Genomic DNA, 21101 nt, shown 5'->3' with positions numbered 1-21101 from the left:
GGAGGCAGAGTCCACGACGCTCGGGAGCGCGGCTTCGGGGTCCATTGATGATCGGTCTCTTGTGTCCTCGCTAGTCGCTAGCAGTAGTAGTAGCAGTGTGCCGCGGCAATGGCGATTGGCTTGAGCGTGGGAAATGGCAAGAGGTTGAAGATTTAGTGAGGCCCTGCTGCATTCGCCGAATCGCCGTGGGATATAAATAGACGCGTGCGTGACCCAGGAACTGGTACCGGAACCGGTAGTATGTCAGACAGAGAATTCCAAAGAAGGAAAAGGAACGTCAGGTAGGAGTAGAAAAATGGCTAGCTTGGAGGAATTGCAAAGATTGATCAGGGCTTGCCTACGTAGCTACTCCTACTTGGAAACTAGTTGCACCGCCAAAGTGCGCGCGCGTCCGAATCTTCAAAGCCAACCGTGGAACCGGACATAACAGGAACGGAACCGGAACCGGAACTGGAACCGCTGTCACTGAGTCACTGTGCTGTGTCTGTTGTCTTTTGGCTTCCCAGCGCCCAGCCAGCATGAAAGGTTAACGTCAGGTGCGGATAATAGAAAGAAAACAGGCTATATTTGTCCGCCGTCGTGCGATGGAACTCAGGTGCGACGACAGGTCCATTTCAACAACCACCAAGGAGTCCGTGGTACTGCAACTGCAAGATGAAAAGCCGACGACCGACGTGGATCTGGAACTGGAACCGGATTCGGAACCGGAACCAGTGTGCTGATGAGTGATGAGCCCCACGCCGATGCATGGACTGTTTTTCATGTGTCCGACCCAACCCTGGCTATCAGCTCTTGAAATTTCGTGCCCGTTTCTGGTCCAGAAGGAAAGGGCTGACCGTGTCCAGAGTCCATAAAGGAAAGAGAAGCCTCTGTCAACTATCAAATGTTGCAAATTGAAATGTAATTATTATAAACTAGACATTGCCATTCATCAAACAAAACGCAGTAGTTTATGGCTCTGGCCTCTCTGTGCCTTTGTCCTATGTGTAATTGTGCATCAAGCTAGGAGCATACAAGGCCACCAAGGGTCAGAGCCGCTCAGCCTGACTGGGAGCGACCTGGGTGGGCATGGTTAGCAGTTTAGCACGGGTAGCACCCAGCGCCAGCAAGCAACGTGCAGCAAGGGCGTTCCGGCGGGGCAGGCGGTCGCGGACCATGGACGGCGGGCGGATCTGCCGGCGTGTGTCGATGTGCCCACTTCCTTGTCCCTGCATTCGTGTACTCCTAGATGCATATGGATTGGATGGACGCCTACCTTGGCAGCCAAGGACCGCGCGTGCCGTGTTGGAATCTTTTAAAACCAGGTCTGGAACTGGAACCGGAACCGCTCTACCCGTGCGATTTTTGTCAGCACAGCCATGGCAGTGCTTGCGCTTTTCAACCGGACGCCCCCCACGATTCGCCCCCAATGCCACCATCCGTTGCGAAGTTGCGAGGACCAAAAGCAAACGTTTTGCACTGTTTGAGTTGAATTTTAACATTGCTTCCCATAGGGAGATAAAAATGGAAAAGCAAATTTCGTAGCTTTATCCTAAGAAGATATACATCTAAGAGCAATTTGTATTCTGGGTACATTGGGCATAGCATAATTTTTTTTTTCAAGCAGGCCATCTACTGCTTGCAGAGGCTTTCTTTAATTTCATTATAAATTTAAAATGCAGTGTAATTTTCATCCCCAAATCCTGTTTGACGGTCATATGCTCGTTTCCAAACGAACGGAGACGTTAAGTGGCACTAATCACGTGGTGAGCCCTACTAAGCAAGTGGATGGAGTATATCTTGTTAGAAGATTTGGGCTGGCCCAAATTATAAATAAATAGCTACGACGCGTGTATATATTGGGATGAGACATCGTCCTCAGTAGAGACAATTCATCTTCTCCTCTTACCAATGTACTGCACTGCCGCCGTCTTCCCCATCCCGTCGCCGACGTGTCATCGGCGCCGAGAGAGCGGGTCTTTGAAGCCTACGTCCTCGTGTGTCCCTGCAGGAGGTAGGGGCTGTATCAGGTTTTTTTGAAACGTCGTCGTGACTGCTCGCTGAATGTCTTCTTCCCTCTACGCCAGTGTTCAAGAATCTCCATTGACGGTATGCTTCGTCTACTTTTGCGATCTCTCTAGCGCCGAAAACCTCACTGTAAGAATGCCTACACTTTCTCTGTTGTTCATTCTTGTGTTTCTTCTGTTATTAGCACTAGAGTTTGAGTTTGCTTCGAATCGTAATGCTAGTGTTAAACCGCACACCTATGATACATGTCGTTTTTCTTTTTCTCAATATCGGAATTAATTTATGCGCCACTAAATTGCTATTATTTCCAACATATATGACATCCTCTCAACGACCTGTCTATTTTCTATTGCAAATCTAATTTACCGACGTTTTATTCACGAGCGGTTTTCTAACTTATTTTCTCGTTTCATCATATTATTTCTTTTCTTTTTCTCATTTCTTGTTTTCCTTTTCTTATTTTCCTTTTTTTTTTGTGCCTTTTCATTTTTCACATTAATCTAATTGTTTTTCTTATTCTTAAACTAAGAAGTTGTGGTGACAAGTTGTCAAGTAAAATATTATTCATATAAGTTATGAGTATAACTTTGTAACTTTTCAAAAAAAAGAAAGTTACATAAATATCTCTCCCCTAAAAAAGTAAAAAAGTTATGATGAGAAGTTGTAGTGATAAGTTGTTCCCTAAGAAGTTATGCATAAAAGTGGTGAGTATAACTTTATAACTTTCCAAAATTAAAAAGTTATGCAAACAATGTTTTTTCAAATAAAAGAAAAGTCAACAAAATTTGATGAGAGGTTGTAGTGATTAGTTGCCACGTAAAAAGTTACGAGTACAACTTTGTAACTATCTAAAAATATAAAGTTATAGAAATATATATTTTTTAAAAAGTAAAAATCATGATGAGAAGTTTTGGTGATAAGTTGTCACATAAAAAGTTATGCACATAAGTTATATCTTAACTTTGCAACTTTCACAAAAAAAGTTGTGAAAATAATTTTTTTCTAAAAAGGAAAAATCCGTGGGGGTTGTGGGATTGACCGCTTCGATGATTAGTTGAGCCCCCCGTTTGATAGCCGAGATAGGTTAACTTTTGTTTGCTTATGCTTCCTGTATTTAGGGGGCATGTTTTGATATTATGGGCTCATGGTTAGCTATCTAATTTTAGCTTAAATTAGCTCTATTGCTTCCAAATAGGATAGTTAATAGCTAGGCTAATTTTTTACCTAAGCCTTCAACGAGCATCTCCAAGAGTACCCTATATCTTGATCCCAAAAACATAGAGTTTTGCAACTTCCGAAAAAGTATTAGAGGAATAATGAAGGTCATCTCCAAGAGTTTGTAATACTGCGGCACTTTTGCATCATGAACCCTAAATTTGTTTCTATACTTGTTTAAGCCCTCCTAACAGATCTTTCTCTCTTGCACTTTTCTCACCATGTCTTTCCTCCTTTCCGTTTCCCACTCCCTTCTTCTTCTTAGGCTCGCAATAGAGCACACGCGGACGAGAGCGAGTGACCGATCCCGGCCGGAAGGGCCAGGCCAGCAGCGTGGGGTGGCGCGGTGGCATGCCAAGGACCACGCTTACCCGTGAGAGAAGGCCCGCGGTGGCTCAGCCGTGTGCTCCAGGGTGGCTGCGGCGGCGGCGGCGGCGTGGTAGCGGAGGGCGCGCTCTCCGGCGTCCTCGGCGCTGCGCTCTACCACGTGCGTCCGCTTGCCACACTTGCTGTTGGGGCTTCATGCCGCGCCAAGGAGGATACCACACGGGGAAAGGAGGATACGCGCAACCTCGACTCCGCAGATCTTTACGCGCCAAGGGTTTTTTTTCACAAGTGCCAAAAGATTGGGATGTGAGTTTGGGAGTTGTTAAAGATAGTTTTTTTTTCATTTTTCCCAAAAAACATGGATTTGGAAGGATTATTGGGTACTGTTGGAGATGCTCTAACCAACTAGCTATCAAACCAAAACTATTTTGATTAATTTTTGGCCCAAACTAATAACTACATGTTATCAAACAAGCCCTGCCCTTAGCTTGGCATTAGTCACAGTAGTGCTCTTCGTTGACTTTTTCTTTCGTTCTACATTTCTTGCTAGGCGTTCCAGAAATAATCTTAGACCTTTATGTTCTTCTCTCACTTCTCATTTTTATTTCTGGTTACGAGCTTTGGTTGATAATTTTAAGGACACTTCCAAATGCATCTTCATATGCTACGATAGAAGTAGATGAATATAAACTAGCTTATAACAAAGAAAAAAAACTAGTCATGCTAGGTATATAATTGGTTGTACCTTGAACTGTGATCCATTGCAATTACTAAATTTGGTTAATTTACAATAGAACCTTTGATCCCCTTATTGACTCATGTGCTTAATGTACAGTTGTTGTTTTAGTATTTTTGAGACACACGCTGAGAACACCCTCAACATAGACAAATCAGCTATTTTATAGGAGGTCCATGCGTCGCCACCTCTCCTGCACCAGTCTACTACTAACACCGCTTGCCGGTCTGCGTCGCCGCCTCTGCCGCACCGGACAAGGGGCTTGTGCCCCCCTCCCGCACCGATGACAAATCCGCCATTGTGTATATGTCTGTACAGAAAGTGACCAACTAGTGAATATTTGTGGTTTTGCCGTACGTTGTGATCGGAGGTGGCCTAGCACTCAATGACACAGGATTTATACTGGTTCAGGCAACGTGCCCTACGTCCAGTTTGGGTCGGTCAGTGACTTTATTTCTGAGCCCAGCTGCTCGAAGTTTGCAGTGGGGTTACAAACGAGAAGGAGAAAGATGGGGTGTACAAGAGGTCCGGTCAGCTCCGGTCGGAAGGACCGAGAGCGACAGGAACTCCGCTATGAGCTAAGTGTTCAAGCGTGTGCCTGAGGTCCGAACCTGGTGGTTCTGTGCTTTTGAGCTATCGATATGATGAATCTAAAGGAACTCTGATCAACTGGATCAATCCCCCTTTGTTGAAGGGAGCGCGTCCCCTTTTATAGATGAAGGAGACGGCTTTATAAGTGAGAGAGAAAGGGTGCGTATGTTACTGAGCCTTGCTGCCCACGCCGGCGGGGACAAGATAATGGTAGGCGCCCACAACACTGTTGACGTCACTGTAGTATGTCAGATGCATGTGGGAGGTTGCGGATCTTTCTTCAGGAGTAGTAGATGTCGGTACCCACAAATATTGTTTGATGCCTAGAGGCATGTGAGGAGTCTCACCACGTTCACCCGGTACGGTAAATCCCGGCACCCACAACACTATCGATGCCCAGAGGCACGTGGGGGCCTTACCGTATGGGTTTTGTCGGCGCCTACAATACTGTAGAGGGAAATGTCGGCGCCTACAATACTGTTTGTGCTAGGACGGTTGCAGAGTACTGTTCCTGCAGGCGTACAGGGTATGGTCGTGGTTTGACTTGTGCGCCCTGGCTTGCGTTCTCCGTTCGTCCCCTGGTCCTTTCCGAGCTGGCGTCCCCGGTCGGAAAGCCCCAGTCGGCTCTGGTCACACCAGTCGGAGAAGAGCGGTGAGCAGGGTTCCTACGAGCCCCCGGTCGGAGGGACGCGGGGTCAGAGTCGGAAGTAGCGTTTTGGGCCAGGCCTTCCGATCGGAGAGGGCGTCCGGAGGCGGCTGGAGACCGAAGCGAGCGCTCCGATCGGAGAGGTGGGCCGAAGTGGTCGAGGAGCGGGCGCCGCTCCTCTTGGCCCAGACCTTCCGGTCGGTGACTGGGCCGCCCTTCCGGCCTGTCGTGTTTAGATTCTTGAGCCGAGCCTTGGCGTGGAAGCCTGTCCCTGAGGGACCCTGGGTTTATGAACCCGACAATATCAATCAATGCACTGCATCCTCAAATGTGTTGCTTTGAATTACTATCTGAGTGCTCTCAAATCTCCTTGCAACTATACCGATTGAAGGGTCATAAGGGAACATCTCTATCTTCTTCATATAATAGCCTACAGTGCACTTATCACGGAATATAAACGCGCCCTCCCTGGACTGACAAACAACGCTTGCATCTCCAAAAGCCGCAGCAACACATCTCTCGCATATTGAGCTCTGAGAGCCTCGCCATCATTGTGCGAATGCGTAACCTCCCCACCCTCGCGTGAAGTAATAGCCTCACTCGCAAACAAGAGTGGAGAAGATGAGCCTCGCCAGCATTGTGCGAATGCGTAGACCTCCCCGCCCCCACGTGAAGTAATAGACTCACTCAAAAACAAGAGTGGGGAAGATCCCACTCTTCTGGGCAGGATTGTTGCCACCGCCTTCAGGCTACTGCTATATGAACTACCTGGTGTAAAGTAGCCACCTGGGCAGTAGGAAGCCCAGGATGTCGTAGTGCTCAAACTCACTAGAATCAGAATCATGGCAACACTCAACAAACTTGCCATTTTTATGGGCTGAGAAAAACCTGGAAAATAGGCAAAAACGAATGGATCATTTTAACACCACTGCAAGAGTACTTTTTGGACTTTAATGTTGAGAGGCGTGAAAAGTATAATCCAATCTAATTATAATGACATAACCCAGCCCAATTGATGATAGTTCCTGACAGGGCTGAAGGGAAGGCTTCTGAGGTGCATCCGAGGTAGGAGGGGCTCGAGCCCCCCCCACCTGGTCACAATTCCGCCATACCTAATAATCAGCGCACCTGAGTTCCATCTTCTCCCATCACAGCAAGACATCCGTCTCGTGTACTACGGCGTCCTCGTGGCTGGGGTGATCGTCGGCTCCGCGACGGTCTCTGCTTCCTTTTGGGTCGCACGCTGTTTGGACGGCCGACAACTTGTGTTTGTACTCCCTCCGTCCAAGAAAACATGAGCACAGTACCATGTTTTAGTATATCATGTTTGACCAATTATAGATAAAAACTATAAATATTTATGACATCAATAAATATCATTAGATCGAGTATGAAATATATTTTTCATAATAAATTAATTTAGAGTCATAAATATGAATATTATCCACTAAAAACTTAGTCAAACGTGAATAACTTTATCTGGCACGCAACTTATAGTTGTGTATTTTCCTGAACGGAGGGAGTACTTTATAAAACATGTGCACATGAGGTTTGCAGGTGTTTGTACGGTATATATAAGAAACAATAATTTTGGACTTCTTCGCTTTAGGTTCAGGTTGTGGTTTAAGCCATCCTCTTGCACATTCTGAAAGTACAGTAGCAGCATATGTAATCTTTTTATCTTTTTCTTGGATGGAATTCTTTTACCCATACCACGAGAGCGTGCAGCTGCAGAATTAGAAAGTAAAAACAAAGCTTCTAACGGAGCCCATGTTTTAGGAAGGTAAGGAGAAGGAAAGCTAGAGAGCCTAACAGATCCTTGCAGCCTGCAGTCTGACTGATTCCTTTCGGCCCGATCTTAAAAGGCTCATATATGTCCTGTTCACTTGAGTGATAAGCCATGACCGAGTGATAAGCCATGACCAAAAATATTATTGGTTGATTTGTTGTGAGAAAAAAAATATTATTCATGACTAAAATAGTACGGCTTGTAAGAGCGAACAGCTCGATACATCTCCATGTCTCAATAGCGCCATGAGAAATCGTGAACTCAGCTGGAGCTGCAGAGCGTAGCTGAACACGTCTTTCGTTTAGCACCACTACGGCAGGCAAAGCTGGATGCGCGCGCGAGCTCCCGCTATAAAATGTGCACCCCTGCACCGTGAATATCAACTGGGTCTGGATAAAATACTCACGGCCAGCTAACTCGCTGGATTCGTGGTCGGCTCGGCTCGACTCGGTTTATTTTAATTTTTTCACGAGTTGAGCTGGAAGTCTAGCTAGCTATTTTAACGAGACAGCTCACAAGCTGCTCACGAGCTGAGGCTTATAAGACCACGACCATTAATTCAGAAGATGATGATGCTAACCTAGAAGTGTACACCTAGTCTATTGGTATGTAATCCTTATTTTCAGTTGTTTCATATAAATTTTAATTTTATAATTATTGTGGTACTTAAATGTTGATTTTATGGATTGTTTTTCAAGGAGATGATGATGATGCTGACATTGACAGCTTGTTCGGCTGGGGCTGAAACGATCATATACGATCGTAGATTATTACTGCTGGCTGGTTTGGTGTGAGAGAAAAATACTATTCTGGCTGGAAATTTACGATCGTTTACGACCAAACAAACAGGCTGTGAAGCAACTAGTTAGTATGCTGGAACTGCATGATTATGGATGGACCAGCTATGTTGCATGGTTGATACTTTTGATGAACCTGATATGTATTAATCATGTATGGTTGTATAATGATGGACGTCACGTTCTGAAATTAATGTAGCATAAACATTATAAACATGTATGTTCTATTTTTTTAGTAGCTCGCGAGCTAAACGAACCAGCCGAGCCCGATAACGAGCCGAGCCGAGCTCTAGCTCATAATATTGACGAGCCGAGCTAACCTAACAAACCAGCTTGAGCTGGACCGAACCGAGCTGAGCTGGCTTGATATCCAGCCCTAACGTCAACAATTACATGAGGCATGCCAAGCGGAAGTCCCGTGGCCTACGCATTGCACATGCGAAATGTACAGTTCCATGGTGTATCTTTGGGCCCTATAACGCGACTCTACATGTATCTTTTGATCCGTTATGGTGCCTAATAAAGAAGTCGTGTCATAGTGCCTGAAGATGCCCCACTAGGACTGTCCCCATCTGAATTTTTCTCCCATAGTTTGGTAGGAATTTTTTTTACCCACAATTTGTTTTAAGAGAATAAGAGGGGGTGCGCCTTCCTGCGGCCCCCTTTCCAATTCTAAAGAGTTAAAAACTTTGGTCCCTAGGCTCAGGGCTCAGGCAGAGCTGCGAAGTTTCTCGTGTGGGCAACTGTTTGCGATCCATACTTTGAAACTTATTGCAAGGTTTTTTGTTAGAAAAAATAAAGTAAGCAAAGCTGGAACCCCAAAAGAGGTTTTTTGTTAGAAAAAATAAACTAAGCAAAGTTGGAACCCAAAAAGAAGCGTTTCTGTCCAAAAAGATGTACTTGTCTGCATTTAAAATATGAACTGAAAAAACGGATGAGAACAGGCTGTGTTTCGTATCCAATGAATTGCTGTCTTGGCACCTCAACTTTTGTCTTGCCCAGGCCACCCTGAATTGCCATGTACTTATACTAGCATATATATACAGGCAAGACAGACAGGCACGTTGCCTCAAAACGAAGAAAGGTTGGAGCAAGAGAAGAGCTTTACATTTTTAATCATCAATGGTTGTGTGGTTCACTCATCAGCATCACCATCATCGATCAGCCTCTCATCTGGTTGTTGTCGTTTACAAAAGAGCACCAGCCACGGCGAATGGTGACGGTGCCTCACCAGTCGCCACTATACTATACAATACACCTACCACGGCTTGAGGTCATCCCGGGTCCCCTCCGTCCAGTTGAGCACCCTCTGCCCGGGCTTGAGGAACACGCCCTTGCCGTGGGGCAGCTTCCGCGCCAGCCCGTTGAGCACCTGGTGGAACGCGTCCCTCGGCTCCGCGGGCTGCGGGAACAGCATCGCCTGCTTCATCGACGGGTTCGCCAGCAGCCTCTGCTTGCGGAGGATCTCCTCCATGGGTATGGACGTCAGGATGGTGTCCAGCTTCAGGATGTCGTCCTCTGCCACGAACACGCCGATCTCCTCCCACGGGATCGCGTCCGCGAACGGGAGCACGATGTCGTCGGCGATGATCACGGGGATGCAGCCGAACACCACGGCCTCCACCAGACGGGGGCTCCATGGCGCCCACCCCAGTGGGCACAGGCAGAAGATGGCGCGCTGCATGTCCTCGTAGTAGGTTGGTGGGTGCTCTGTCGAGATGTCGAACAGAGCGTTGTTCTTGAAGTTCTCCCATACTGACGCACGGGTGCCCCTGCATTGCATACACACGGTAGGAGGTGCGTCAGACTTTCGAATCAATGATGATTCACTAATAAGACTCCTTGTCAGGTACACAGTTTAGGTGCGTACCTTGCATAGTAACCACCCTCAGGATCATTTGCAGTGTCATAGAACAGACCACGGAAGTAGACAAAGATCGACCGAGGGGTCTCTGGCGGAACAATGTGAGTTCTCATCTTATGAGGAGGAGCATACGGCGGGATGGTGATGGAGCCTTCCTTGAGGCAGGCATGATGCTTCTGCCCAAAAGTCTGGACCAGCGTAGCACGGCGCAGCACCGGAAGGACACCTCGCTGGATGGCCGTCTCTTCCTGAACAGTAGGACAGTAGGAATTTTGAGTGCACGGTAGGTGGATGGTGCTAGAACAGATGCTGTGTATATATGGGGAAACGGCTAGGCTGGAATTCGATTTTATCACTTTGCATTCCTAGTTGCATTGGTACTCATATGTAGGATTCATTCATGGTTTATGGCTCTGTGACTCACCTGGAAATAGAAGCATGCTCCAAAGTCATGTGGTGTGACAAAGAAATGGTCTGCTCCCTCCGTCCTGTTCCAGTAGGGCCAACGCTTGGAAATATACTGAATCGCGCTTCTCATCATTCGTGGAGACTTCGTAGTCAAGGGATGACCCCATGGTGTAAGGTCGCACGTTGTGTATACTGGAGTATAGAACCAATCAGCTTCGTCCGGATTTAGAGTCCGGACCGCGCTTGTCAACAGGAAGCGATGCATGAATATCTCTGTAGCAAACATGTGGCTGAGGCATCGCGAATCTTTTGCCAGTATATTCTTGTTGTACTTGGGAGGCAACTCATAGACATATACCTTGAGCCTTCCAACAGGATCATCTTCAAGCACATCACCAGCACTTCCTGAAATTTAATCACATCCGCATTGAAAGCATGAGGATTATGCACCTTAATACCATGATCAATACAATGATGTTCAATGAGTGGTGGTTGAGGGTAAATGACTTGATCCCCAGAGCTCTCAAGCGAGGCCTTAACTCTCTGATTATTTTGGTCGCTTGGTCTCTGTGGAAACATCGAAATAACACGGTGTTCAATGGAGCCAACACTAGTATACAGCTAGTTCTTAGAAAAATCGCCAAGGAAGTCCATCTCTGGTGTCTAGATGGTGATAGAGGTTTTATTCATTTGGAGGTCCTGGCTCATAGATTGGCTGGTCTATCTTGATCATGTTTGTGTGTTTTGGTGCTGTTGTAAACTCGTGTTCTTCTTCTTAATGCAATGATACACTACACAGATCTCTTGCCTATTTGAGAAAAAAACCATGGTCCTAATACAATGGAGTTTAACAATTTTGCAAAAGTACTTTGTTTTTTTTTCTTCAGGCAAAGCATAATTGAAACTATATAGCAAGTAGGAACACAAGCAAGTTATGAAAACTAGTAGTGGGTGATTATAGCTTGACGGGCAGTGGTTTTGGAGCGGCGAAATGAGAGTATCGTTGAATGTAATGCTGAGAGTTTGAGCGAAGTTTCTGTTAATGTGCCATAAGGCTTTCTGTGAGGCGGGCGCGCCTGAAAACGCTGAACTTGAACTGCTGTTTGCTTTTTGAAATACAAAAGCAGGGAACCTTCTTTCTAAAAAAAAACTTGACGAGCAGAACTGTTTTAGTAGTCTCAGAGTGTAGCTAAATATGACATCAATATAGAGTTTGAAGGATCCTTCGCAGTTCTATGAAGTTGTCGGGGACCAATATTAGGATACCCGAAGAGGAAGAGCTAATGACCATCAACATTGATTCATCCAAGTAGTCAAGGGCGCGACTACGCCTCCAACCGACCTCTGGGGAGCCTCTGGGGCGGGCCCCACCTCGCCCGACCCCGAGGCCACGGGCTCCGCCTCGCCCGACCCCAAGGTCGCGGGTTTCACCTCGCCCGACCTCTGGGGGCGGGCTCCGCCTCGCCCGACACTGAGGCCGCGGGCTCCACCTCGCCCAACACCAAGGTCGCGGGCTCCGCCTCGTCTGACCCCTCAGGTGCGGGCTCCGTCTCGCCCGACACCAAGGTCATGGGCTCCGCCTCGCCCGACCCCTCGGGTGCGGGCTTCGTCTCGCCCGAACCCTCAGGTGAGGGCTCCGTTTCGCCCGACGGTGTCCCATACCGCCTCTAACCACTTCAGGTCCAGGCGTATGGGCCTAGGTCAAAACTCTGACACCAGGGAAGAGACTGACACGCCTCGATGTAACCCGCAGCCATAACGGGCCATACCTGAGGATTCACATCAAGAACAGCGTCGGGCGTACCGATGTTCTGCCTAACCCTTGTACGAACACTGATAGGCGCGTCAGTTCACCACGATGTCCTTCAGGACGGGGTGGAGTGCCATGACCGGTAGACGACGCCTGCGCGTGGCGCCAGTGACGGACAGGGCCTCGACGAGAAGTTGTCCCTGTTGACATCTATAGAGTCGGCGGGACCCGCATGAAGGAGAAGAAGGATCCGGCGATCCTGAATGACTTCTTCTCCCTCTCGTTCTCCTCTCTTCCTCCGCTGTAACCCATGCTTTCCCTTGGCCTATAAAAGGGAAAGCAGGACGTCCTATTAGGGGGATCGAACTATCAAGAACCCATCGGATCGACTCATCGAGGACCGATCAAACCGAACCACGAGATAACAAACACACGAACACACAGGCTAAGCAGCGACCGAGCTCTCGGCACCCGTTCATTCTTTCCACCAGAGACTTGGGATTCTTTCCCTCTCTTGCCCGTTTGTAACCCCTACTGTAAACTTTCAGTGCTAGTAACACGAGCAGCAACGACGAACTGGACGTAGGGACATTCTGCTCGAACTAGTATAAACATCGTGTCCTCTAAGCACACCATCCGAGCCAGACGCGCAATACTAGAAATTTACTCGTCGGTGGTAACACGAATAAGTAATAAGTGTAGTTAGTGGGCAACATATGTACCAGAAACCATATCTTAGGTGGAACCGTGGAAATGAATTAAAAAAAATGTAATTCAATGGCTCAAATTTTTTTAAACCATGGCACTCCAAAGTGCATCCACAGATGTACTTTATACGTTTAGCGCAAATGTTGTGGGTGCAAACTCGTATTTGAATCCATAAAAAATGACAAATTTGAGGTAATCGAGTTTGTCATTTTGGGGCATATACAAGGTAGGATCATGATCCATTGCAGACTGCATAAAAAAAGTAATGGCAGGTTTGATCTCAAGATTTGAATTTTATTCCTTTCCAGGATGAAATAATTCATTGTGCGCGCTGAGCGCTAGAATGAATGGGAGCACCTAGTTCATGGATCCACAAAGGAAGTGTGGAATCATCTCTGGCAGTAAGACCTGATCTATCTCGCCAACTACGCGCTCGCTCGTCTTCCCAAGGCCTCAACATCAGATCCACTCCGGCCAGCAGAAACGCGGCGACGAGCACGGACGGATTCCCCAGATCAACACCCGACGGGCGCAGGCAACGCATAATTCACTAATCGGATCATGGCAGTCGCAACTCGCAAGAGAAGCAAAGCAGAGGACGACGAAGCAAGGGCGAGGGAGATGCCGAGGGCGCGTACCTTGGATCCGCTCAGTCTCCTGCGCCGCGACGACGACGACGTCGGAGCAGGCGAGGAGCAACGCCACCAGCGCCAGGGCCTGCGCCGTCGCGCTCCCCGTCCCCATTAGTCTGAGCGCCTGCCTTCCCTCCACTCTCGGCAGCTGCTCAGGGGTAACGCGGAGTCTAGCAGAGGTGGTAGGCAATTGGCGGGGTTCTTGGCAGGCGGAGAGAATAGCCTAGGATACTGTTCGGCTGGTATTATCAGCCGGCTGAAGGAGAAAAAATACTGGCGGGTTGATAAGTTCAAGCGAAGGCTATTAGGCGCCCGGACGCGGGGTCAAAGCGAGTATGGCAGGGGTGATGGTGGTGGTGGTGGTGGCCTGCTCGCTGTCGGCGGAGGTGGTGAGTGCCTGCCAGGTGCCAGGTTCCCTGTGTTTGTCTGCAAGATGACTTTTTTGCATTCCCATGGACTCGTCCTACCAGCACTACCAGCAGTGGTTTTGTCCTTGGAAAATAAGCGCGTGTTTAGTTTTAGAAAGTTGAAATTTAGAGCTACTGTAACATTTTCGTTTTTATTTGGTAATTAGTGTTCAATCATAGACTAATTAGACTCAAAACGTTCGTCTCGCAATTTTCCACCAAACTGTGTAATTAGTTTTTTTTCGTCTACATTTAATGCTTCGTGCACAGGCCGCAAACATTCGATGTGATAGATACTGTAGCACTTTTTGGGAATTTGAGGTGGAACTAAACCAGACGTAAATAAATAAAATTCTAGGAAAGCGGTAGTACTTGGCTATTGCTGGTACTGCCTCCTCTTTTTTGCAACGTTGTTTCGCTTTGCTTAGGTCACACTTCATGCCATCTTTTTTAATTATTTTTTTAAAAAAACTTTTTTTATTTTCTCCTAGTTAGGGTCCAGTTTAGTTCCCCAAGAATTTTGCAAAATTTTTCACACTCCCCGTCACATCGAATCTTTGGACGCATGCATGAAGCATTAAATATAAATAAAAAATAAAACTAATTACACAGTTTAGACGAAATCCACGAGACGAATCTTTTAAGCCTAATTAGACTATGATTGGACATTATTTGCCAAATAACAACGAAACTGCTACAGTGCTTCATTTTGCAAAATGAAGTCATCTAAACAAGGCCCTACTATATTTGACTTGGATCGTCTGATCTGCCAGTGTTAGGTGGTCGTTTTCGTCGTCTTCTCCAGCCAGTTAGGTAGATCATGGTACGCCATAATGTTTTTTCTACCTTCCCACTCCTTTCGTTGACCTCACGAACCAGTCACCAAGCCTTACTGAAGTTAAAAAAAAAGAAAAAAAAGAATACAAACTCCTACCATTTCCATTGTTTGTGGCCATTTAGGAACATAACACCAGACCCAAGTACCCAACAGGCAACCTTGTTTCTTAGATATATTTCTGAGCTGCCATCAGTTACCATTTCAGTTCGGCGGTGACATCCCAACTAAGTGCAGGTCCTGATGTTGACCTCATTTCCTAACCTATCTACCACCACCATCTTTGCACCACCAACCAGCAATCGTTCTCTAGGTTACTGCACTCACATCACATGGGCGATCGCAATTTGCCCCAACATTCCTTGAGAACTCAGCAACATTCAGTTAAAAGACCGAATTGACGTGCTGCCTGATCAGCAGATCGGACAGCCTTCCCTATGAGGATCTTGCTTCAGATAGCAGTTTCACCTTTGTCACCTAATTATTCAGACACGCAGAATCAAAAGGAATCAAAATCAGCCAGGTCGAGCACCACAACACAATGGAAAGTATGGCAACTGCAGTGCAGTAGGATAATGAAATGAGATCAACAATCAGCATGAGTAGTACAATCTTGTAAATTTCATTTATCATATACATATGGTCGACAGGGCTTGGCACTCTTATATCATCTAGTGAATGAGAAAGGGGAAAAAAGAAATGAAGACATATATAACAGTTATAGAAGAAAAAAAAATGTACATTTGGCTTGTGGTCAGCACTATGTGCACCCATTGTAATTCAAAGGCACAGGTATATATAATCATGTTCTCGATACTTCCTTTCCGAAGAAGTCACATCCATCTCAGTTCCACAAGATGCTACCAAGGCTTCAGGTCGCCAGGTGGTCCAGTGGTCCAGTTCAGGACCTTCTCACCAGGCTTCAGGAAGACATTGCTACCATGGGGGAGCTTGCGCGCGAGACCATTTAGTATCTGGTGGAATGCATCTCCTGGCTGAGCAGGCTGGGGGAACAGCATGGCCTGCTTCATCGATGGGTTTGCAAGGAGCCGTTGCTTCCTCAGTATGACATCTGTGGGAATGGATGTCAGGATGCTGTCCAGCTGTGGGACATCCTCCTCGGCAACGAAAACACCGATATCCTCCCATGGGATGGCGTCCGCAAAGGGAAGGACGATGTCATCTGCGATGATCACAGGGATGCAGCCAAAGACCACGGCTTCCACTAGCCTGGGACTCCATGGTGCCCAGCCCAATGGGCACAGGCAGAACACTGAGCGCTGCATGTCTTCATAGTATGTTGGTGGGTGATCGGTCGAGATGTCAAATAGCGGATTGTTCTTGAAGTTCTCCCAGACTGACGCACGAGCACCTCTGTAGAACAGGCAATGTCATCAGAGACTAGACCCAGGATGCAATGGCAGGATGAAAAACGAGTGAGGTGTCAAGTCTACTGCTTGTAGACAGACAGATGAATTACCTTGCATAGTAACCGCCCTCAGGATCATTGCCAGTGTCATAGAACAGACCTCGGAAGTACACAAAGATGGATCGAGGGGTGTCTGCAGGGATAAGGTGAGTCTGCATTTTCTGAGGAGGCGCATATGGCGGGATGGTGATGGACCCATCCTTCAGGCAGACATGGTTCTTCTGTCCAAAGGTCTGAACCAGCGTAGCACGCTGAAGCAAGGGAAGGATTCCCCGTCCAATTGCTTTCTCTTCCTGAAACAGTGGAAATGATTATTACAGAAACATCAAGGGCGTACCCAGTGCAGAGAGCTCCCGCTCTGTGCGGGGTCTGGGGAAGGGTGTTAGTGGCAAGCCTTACCCTCGCCTGTGCAATGCGAGGAGACATCAAGATATTGAAAATTTGAAATAGACAGTAACAGTAGTCAAATGGAAGACTGGAAGTCTAGTAAGTGATTATTTCTACTAGGTGGTCAGTGAACGATCAATATGGATATCAGAATGGTATCTAAGTAAACTAAAATCTCGGGCATGTTTCTTCTAAAAGGGGAAAATAACGTATGGAGCCTGAACCATCAGGCATGTTTCTTCTAAAAGGGGAAAAGAACGTATGGAGCCTGAACCAATTAGTTAGAGTAGTTCATTCTTCATTCATATTGATACAAGCATCTTGATACCCCATATCGCCCCCATGTTTACTGTAAAAATTAGATATGCCCCAGTTGTTTCGGCACTATGCACTACTAAACTATCATTGTTGAACATCTAATCTTCATTAGTACAAGGATAAATAAATGCATGCAAGTATGCAACCACTACTCAATTAATCTACTAGTGTTGTACCTGATAATGAAAGCAAGCACCAAAGTCATGGGGTGTGACAAAGAAATGATCAGCGCCCTCTGATCTATTCCAGTAAGGCCAATTCGTAGCAATCAGCTGGATCGCACTACGCATCATTCGAGGAGACTTGAAAGGCAAGGGAAGACCCTTAGGGGTCAGATCGCATGTTGTGTATACGGGTGTGTAGAACCAATCTGCTTCCTCAGGATTAAAAGTTCGGACAGCACTTGACAACAGGAACTGGTGCATGAAGATCTCAGCGGCAAACATGTGGTTCAGGCACCTAGGATCCTTCTTCAGCAGCTTCTTATTGTATTTGCTGGGGAGATCATAGACATACACCTTGAGCCTCCCAACAGGGTTATCTTCTAACACATCACCAGCACTTCCTGCATTTTATTGGCCACAGCATTAGGGCTAGCATAAAAGTGGGGAAAAGAATATACCTAGCTAAGAAATCTACTGAAGCAACGGTATGCTAGCTAGGCAACCTACATGTCTAAGGCCTTGTTTAGTTCCTTCCCCTAAAGTTTACTCCCCGTCCCATCGAATGTTTGGACACATGCATGGAGTATTAAATATAGACTAAAAAAAATAACTAATTGCACAGTTTGCGACTAATTTGCAAGACAAATCTTTTAAGCCTAAGTAGTCCATGATTTGACAATGTGGTGCTACAGTAACACATGTGCTAATGATGGATTACTTAGGCTTAATAAATTCGTCTCGCGGATTACTGACGGATTCTGTAATTTGTTTTTGTATTAGTATCCGAACACCCCATGTGACAACACCCCAAAACTTTCCACGCTGGATTTAAACCAGGCCTAAAACGAATTGTGCACCTATGTTAAACTGAACGAATCATGATTATCATCATGTATCATTGAATGCTCCATGAGTATGATCCTATTTGTCAAGCTTGATGGGTTATTTGACACTACAGAGTGCATCAGTTGGTCAACCACAAAAATCTAAAGCATGTATGTGAGCTGCAGGATGTTCGAAAAAACGTGGTTTTTAACTGAATTAAGTCAGAACCAGATCAAATAACTATGAACAGAACACCAAAGGATCGACCTGCATTCTGCTTATCTGTAACCCAATAGCATATGAATTCAGGATTCAGAGGCCTAACAGATCAAACCGACATACTAATCGATGCCAAGATTCTTGCTTTGCCCATCTACTACAGGCCAAAAGGACCCTAGAGAAAATGAGCAGCTCTAGTCGTACAAAACGTACTCATCTAGATCAGAAGCAAGATGGAAGCGAACAGAAGCAGAGAGTAACAGAGAGGGTCGCGCCGCCGCCGCGTACCTTCGATCCGCTCGGTCTCCTGCGCCGTGACGACGGCGATGTCGGAGCAGGCGAGAAGCAAGGCGAGCGCCAGGGCCAGCGCCCGCGCGCTCCCCGTCCCCATTGATCCTCACCCGCGCGGCCGCGCCGCCGCCTTCCCTCTCTGCCACTTGACGCTCGGCTGGTCAGGGGAACGGGGAGACAGATCGAGAGGACGTGGGGAAGTAGTAGGAAGCTAGTGGGATGGGATCCTCGGCAGGCAAGGAGGGTGGTCAGAGGGATCCCGGAGTAAAAAAGGATGGCAGGGATGTGTTGCGAGCTGGAGGCGGTGGTGTAGCCGCTGCGCGCCTGCGCCGCTGCTTGCTTTGCGTCGCGTACTCTCTCGCTGTCGGCGGAAGAGGGCAGGAGGTGGGGGAGGAAGAAGAGATCCCACTCACAGGCAAGCCAAAGGGAGGCCTTTTTCCCCTCCTACCAAGCTGCTAACCGTGTTTGGTGAGGGAGGCTCCAGAGAAGGTGAGCGGTGGCTTTCGCTTTCCCTTCCTCTTTGAAAAATTCCAACACACACACGCACAGTCGCACATCTTCAGGAAGAAAAAGGGAACGCGCGCTGTCTCCGTCTGATTCTCCCCGTTTTCCTGCTGCTTTTCCTAATCTTTTTTTTCCCCACACAGCAATGATGAACTTGAGGTAGCTGCTACAGTAGGTGTTATAGTAAGGGCCTGTTTAGTTACCTCCCAAAACGCCAAATTTTTCAAGATTCCCCGTCACATCGAATCTTTGGACGCATGTATGAAGCATTAAATATAAATAAAAAATAAAACTAATTACACAGTTCAGACGAAATCCACGAGACGAATCTTTTAAGCCTAATTAGACTATGATTGGACACTATTTGTCAAATAACAACGAAAACGCTACAGTGTCCATTTCGCCAAATTTTTCGGAACTAAACCGGCCCTAAATAGACTGATAATGTATCATTATCAAATGAAAGTAAACTAGTGTAATTTGTGCTCCATTCGTGGACGGATGTTTGGTGATCTCGCATCAGATGTCAGGTTTCTTTGCCCTTCCTTTCACCAAACTTTGATGCAGGACCTCTCACTTGCCCTACCTCAGTAGAAGATCAAGTCTCTTTTTCAACCACTGTTTGATAATTTTTAACTGCTCACTCCGCCCCAAAATAAGTCTCTATCTCATATTTCGAGGAGCCAAACAATCTCAACTTAGACCAAATGTATGCCAATAATATTAATATTTGTAATATCAGATAAGCATCATAGATTGATCGTGTCATATAATAAACCTATTTGAGATATAAATGTTGATACTACTTTCTTAAAACTTAATCAAAATTGAAATTGATTGACTCATCAAAATATGAGATTGAGACTTATTTTGGGGCAGATGGAGTATATAGGAGAGCTATTTCTATTCATATATTGCATCTTTCTATCATTATTTTTAACATTCTACTCCCTCCAACCCTTTTTAATTGTCATTCTCACTTTTTAAGAAGTTAAATAAAATCTAATTTTGGTCAAATATATAAAAAATTAATATTTAGATAGATTATTGAATCTATTTTTATAATAAATTTATTTATAGATACAAATGTTGATAATATTTTTCTACAAATCTAGTTAAAGTTAAAAAAGTTTGATCAGCACGTAAACCATAACGACAAATAATTAGAGACAAAATGAGCATCATATTTCTTTTAAAAAATGTGCTTGATTAGGGCGTCCCCAACAGCAGGATACAAATCGCTAGCGACTTGAAAATAAAAAATAGAAGAAAACACTACGTGCATGGCATCAAGAAAGGACACCAGGACGTCAGAGAGATTAAATTTCTTGAACACCGTGCGAGCTAGCTGCTTGAGACGTCGCTAGCGAGTCCATTTTTAACGTTCTCCCTATTCAGAATAGAATACAATTTTTGCTCGCTATATGAAGCCTTGTTGGAGACCTCCTTCGCCCTGTTCGCTTAATTATTTATGTGGTTTATAAGTTGGTTGATATTGTTTTACTGTGAGAGAAAAATACTATATTATAATTGATAAGTATGTTTGAAAAGATGAAGTGAACATGATGTTTATGTGTAGACTACTCTACAAACTTGTCACTATTTTAATTCTACGGACTGCTTTTAAATAAGGTTGTGGTATGCAGCCACAGCCACGGTTGCAGGTACACAAATCGAGCAGTAGCAGCGGTAGGTCGACCCTGTGCAACAATCGTAAACGAACATGTCCAAAACGAACCATGGTGATTGGGTGTTCGGTTTGTTTGGTTCATAAGTCATAATTAAAAATATTGTTGACCAATTTATTATGAGAGAAAAATATTGTTTGGTGATTGAAAAAGTATGTTTATAAACCAAATGAATAGGGCGGAGATTGTTCCTGTGCACGCGGGTCATGCATGCATGATGGGTCATGGCTCATGACTCATGATTCGCAAGGAGTGTTTTTTTTCTTGCTTATATTATAATAATTGCAACCGAAGAATGTGGTCGATCCAATGATTTCCTCTTTTATTTGTTTATTTATATAAAAATATACTGGAAACAGGAAAAAGGCAAAAAGCATTGGAGGATGGCATAGCGATTGGATGTGTTAAACTTTACCCGTTGGGAGCTGTTGGGAGAGAGTTTCATCAGCATTCGTGAAATTTTCGTATTTTGGTCTCTTTTGAAAATAATTTTTAGAAAAATACCAACGTCAAAACATTTTCTGAAAATAGACCATTTTTAGGCGTCTTAGCACATGACGCCGA

General features: G+C 45.8%; 2 protein-coding genes across 3 annotated transcripts; both read right to left on the bottom strand.

The window, feature by feature from the left end:
- Window positions 1-9193: 9193 nt before the first annotated feature.
- LOC136513208 (probable glucuronosyltransferase Os01g0926600) lies at window positions 9194-13809 on the bottom strand. 2 transcript variants are annotated; one of them, XM_066507198.1, is made up of 5 exons: window positions 13477-13552; window positions 10739-10785; window positions 10397-10653; window positions 9979-10220; window positions 9194-9880 (listed from the first exon to the last, which is right to left on the bottom strand). In XM_066507198.1, exons 3-5 carry the CDS (start codon window positions 10643-10645, stop codon window positions 9367-9369), a joined length of 1005 nt encoding a protein of 334 aa, XP_066363295.1. In that variant the 5' UTR covers window positions 10646-10653; window positions 10739-10785; window positions 13477-13552; the 3' UTR covers window positions 9194-9366. The 2 variants fall into 2 exon arrangements, with proteins under 2 accessions (XP_066363295.1, XP_066363294.1); XM_066507197.1 differs by having other exon boundaries at window positions 10397-10785; window positions 13477-13809.
- Window positions 13810-15313: 1504 nt separating this feature from the next.
- On the bottom strand, window positions 15314-18811 carry LOC136513142 (probable glucuronosyltransferase Os01g0926700). Its single transcript, XM_066507131.1, has 4 exons — window positions 18343-18811; window positions 17023-17411; window positions 16193-16434; window positions 15314-16086 (listed from the first exon to the last, which is right to left on the bottom strand). The coding sequence occupies exons 1-4, from the start codon at window positions 18443-18445 to the stop codon at window positions 15573-15575; spliced, it is 1248 nt and encodes a 415-aa protein (XP_066363228.1). The 5' UTR covers window positions 18446-18811; the 3' UTR covers window positions 15314-15572.
- Between the last annotated feature and the right edge of the window lie 2290 nt (window positions 18812-21101).

This window comes from Miscanthus floridulus, chromosome 16, assembly GCF_019320115.1.
Source record: "Miscanthus floridulus cultivar M001 chromosome 16, ASM1932011v1, whole genome shotgun sequence".
Lineage (NCBI taxonomy): Eukaryota > Viridiplantae > Streptophyta > Magnoliopsida > Poales > Poaceae > Miscanthus > Miscanthus floridulus.
This window is presented reverse-complemented; position numbering and strand designations above follow the sequence as displayed.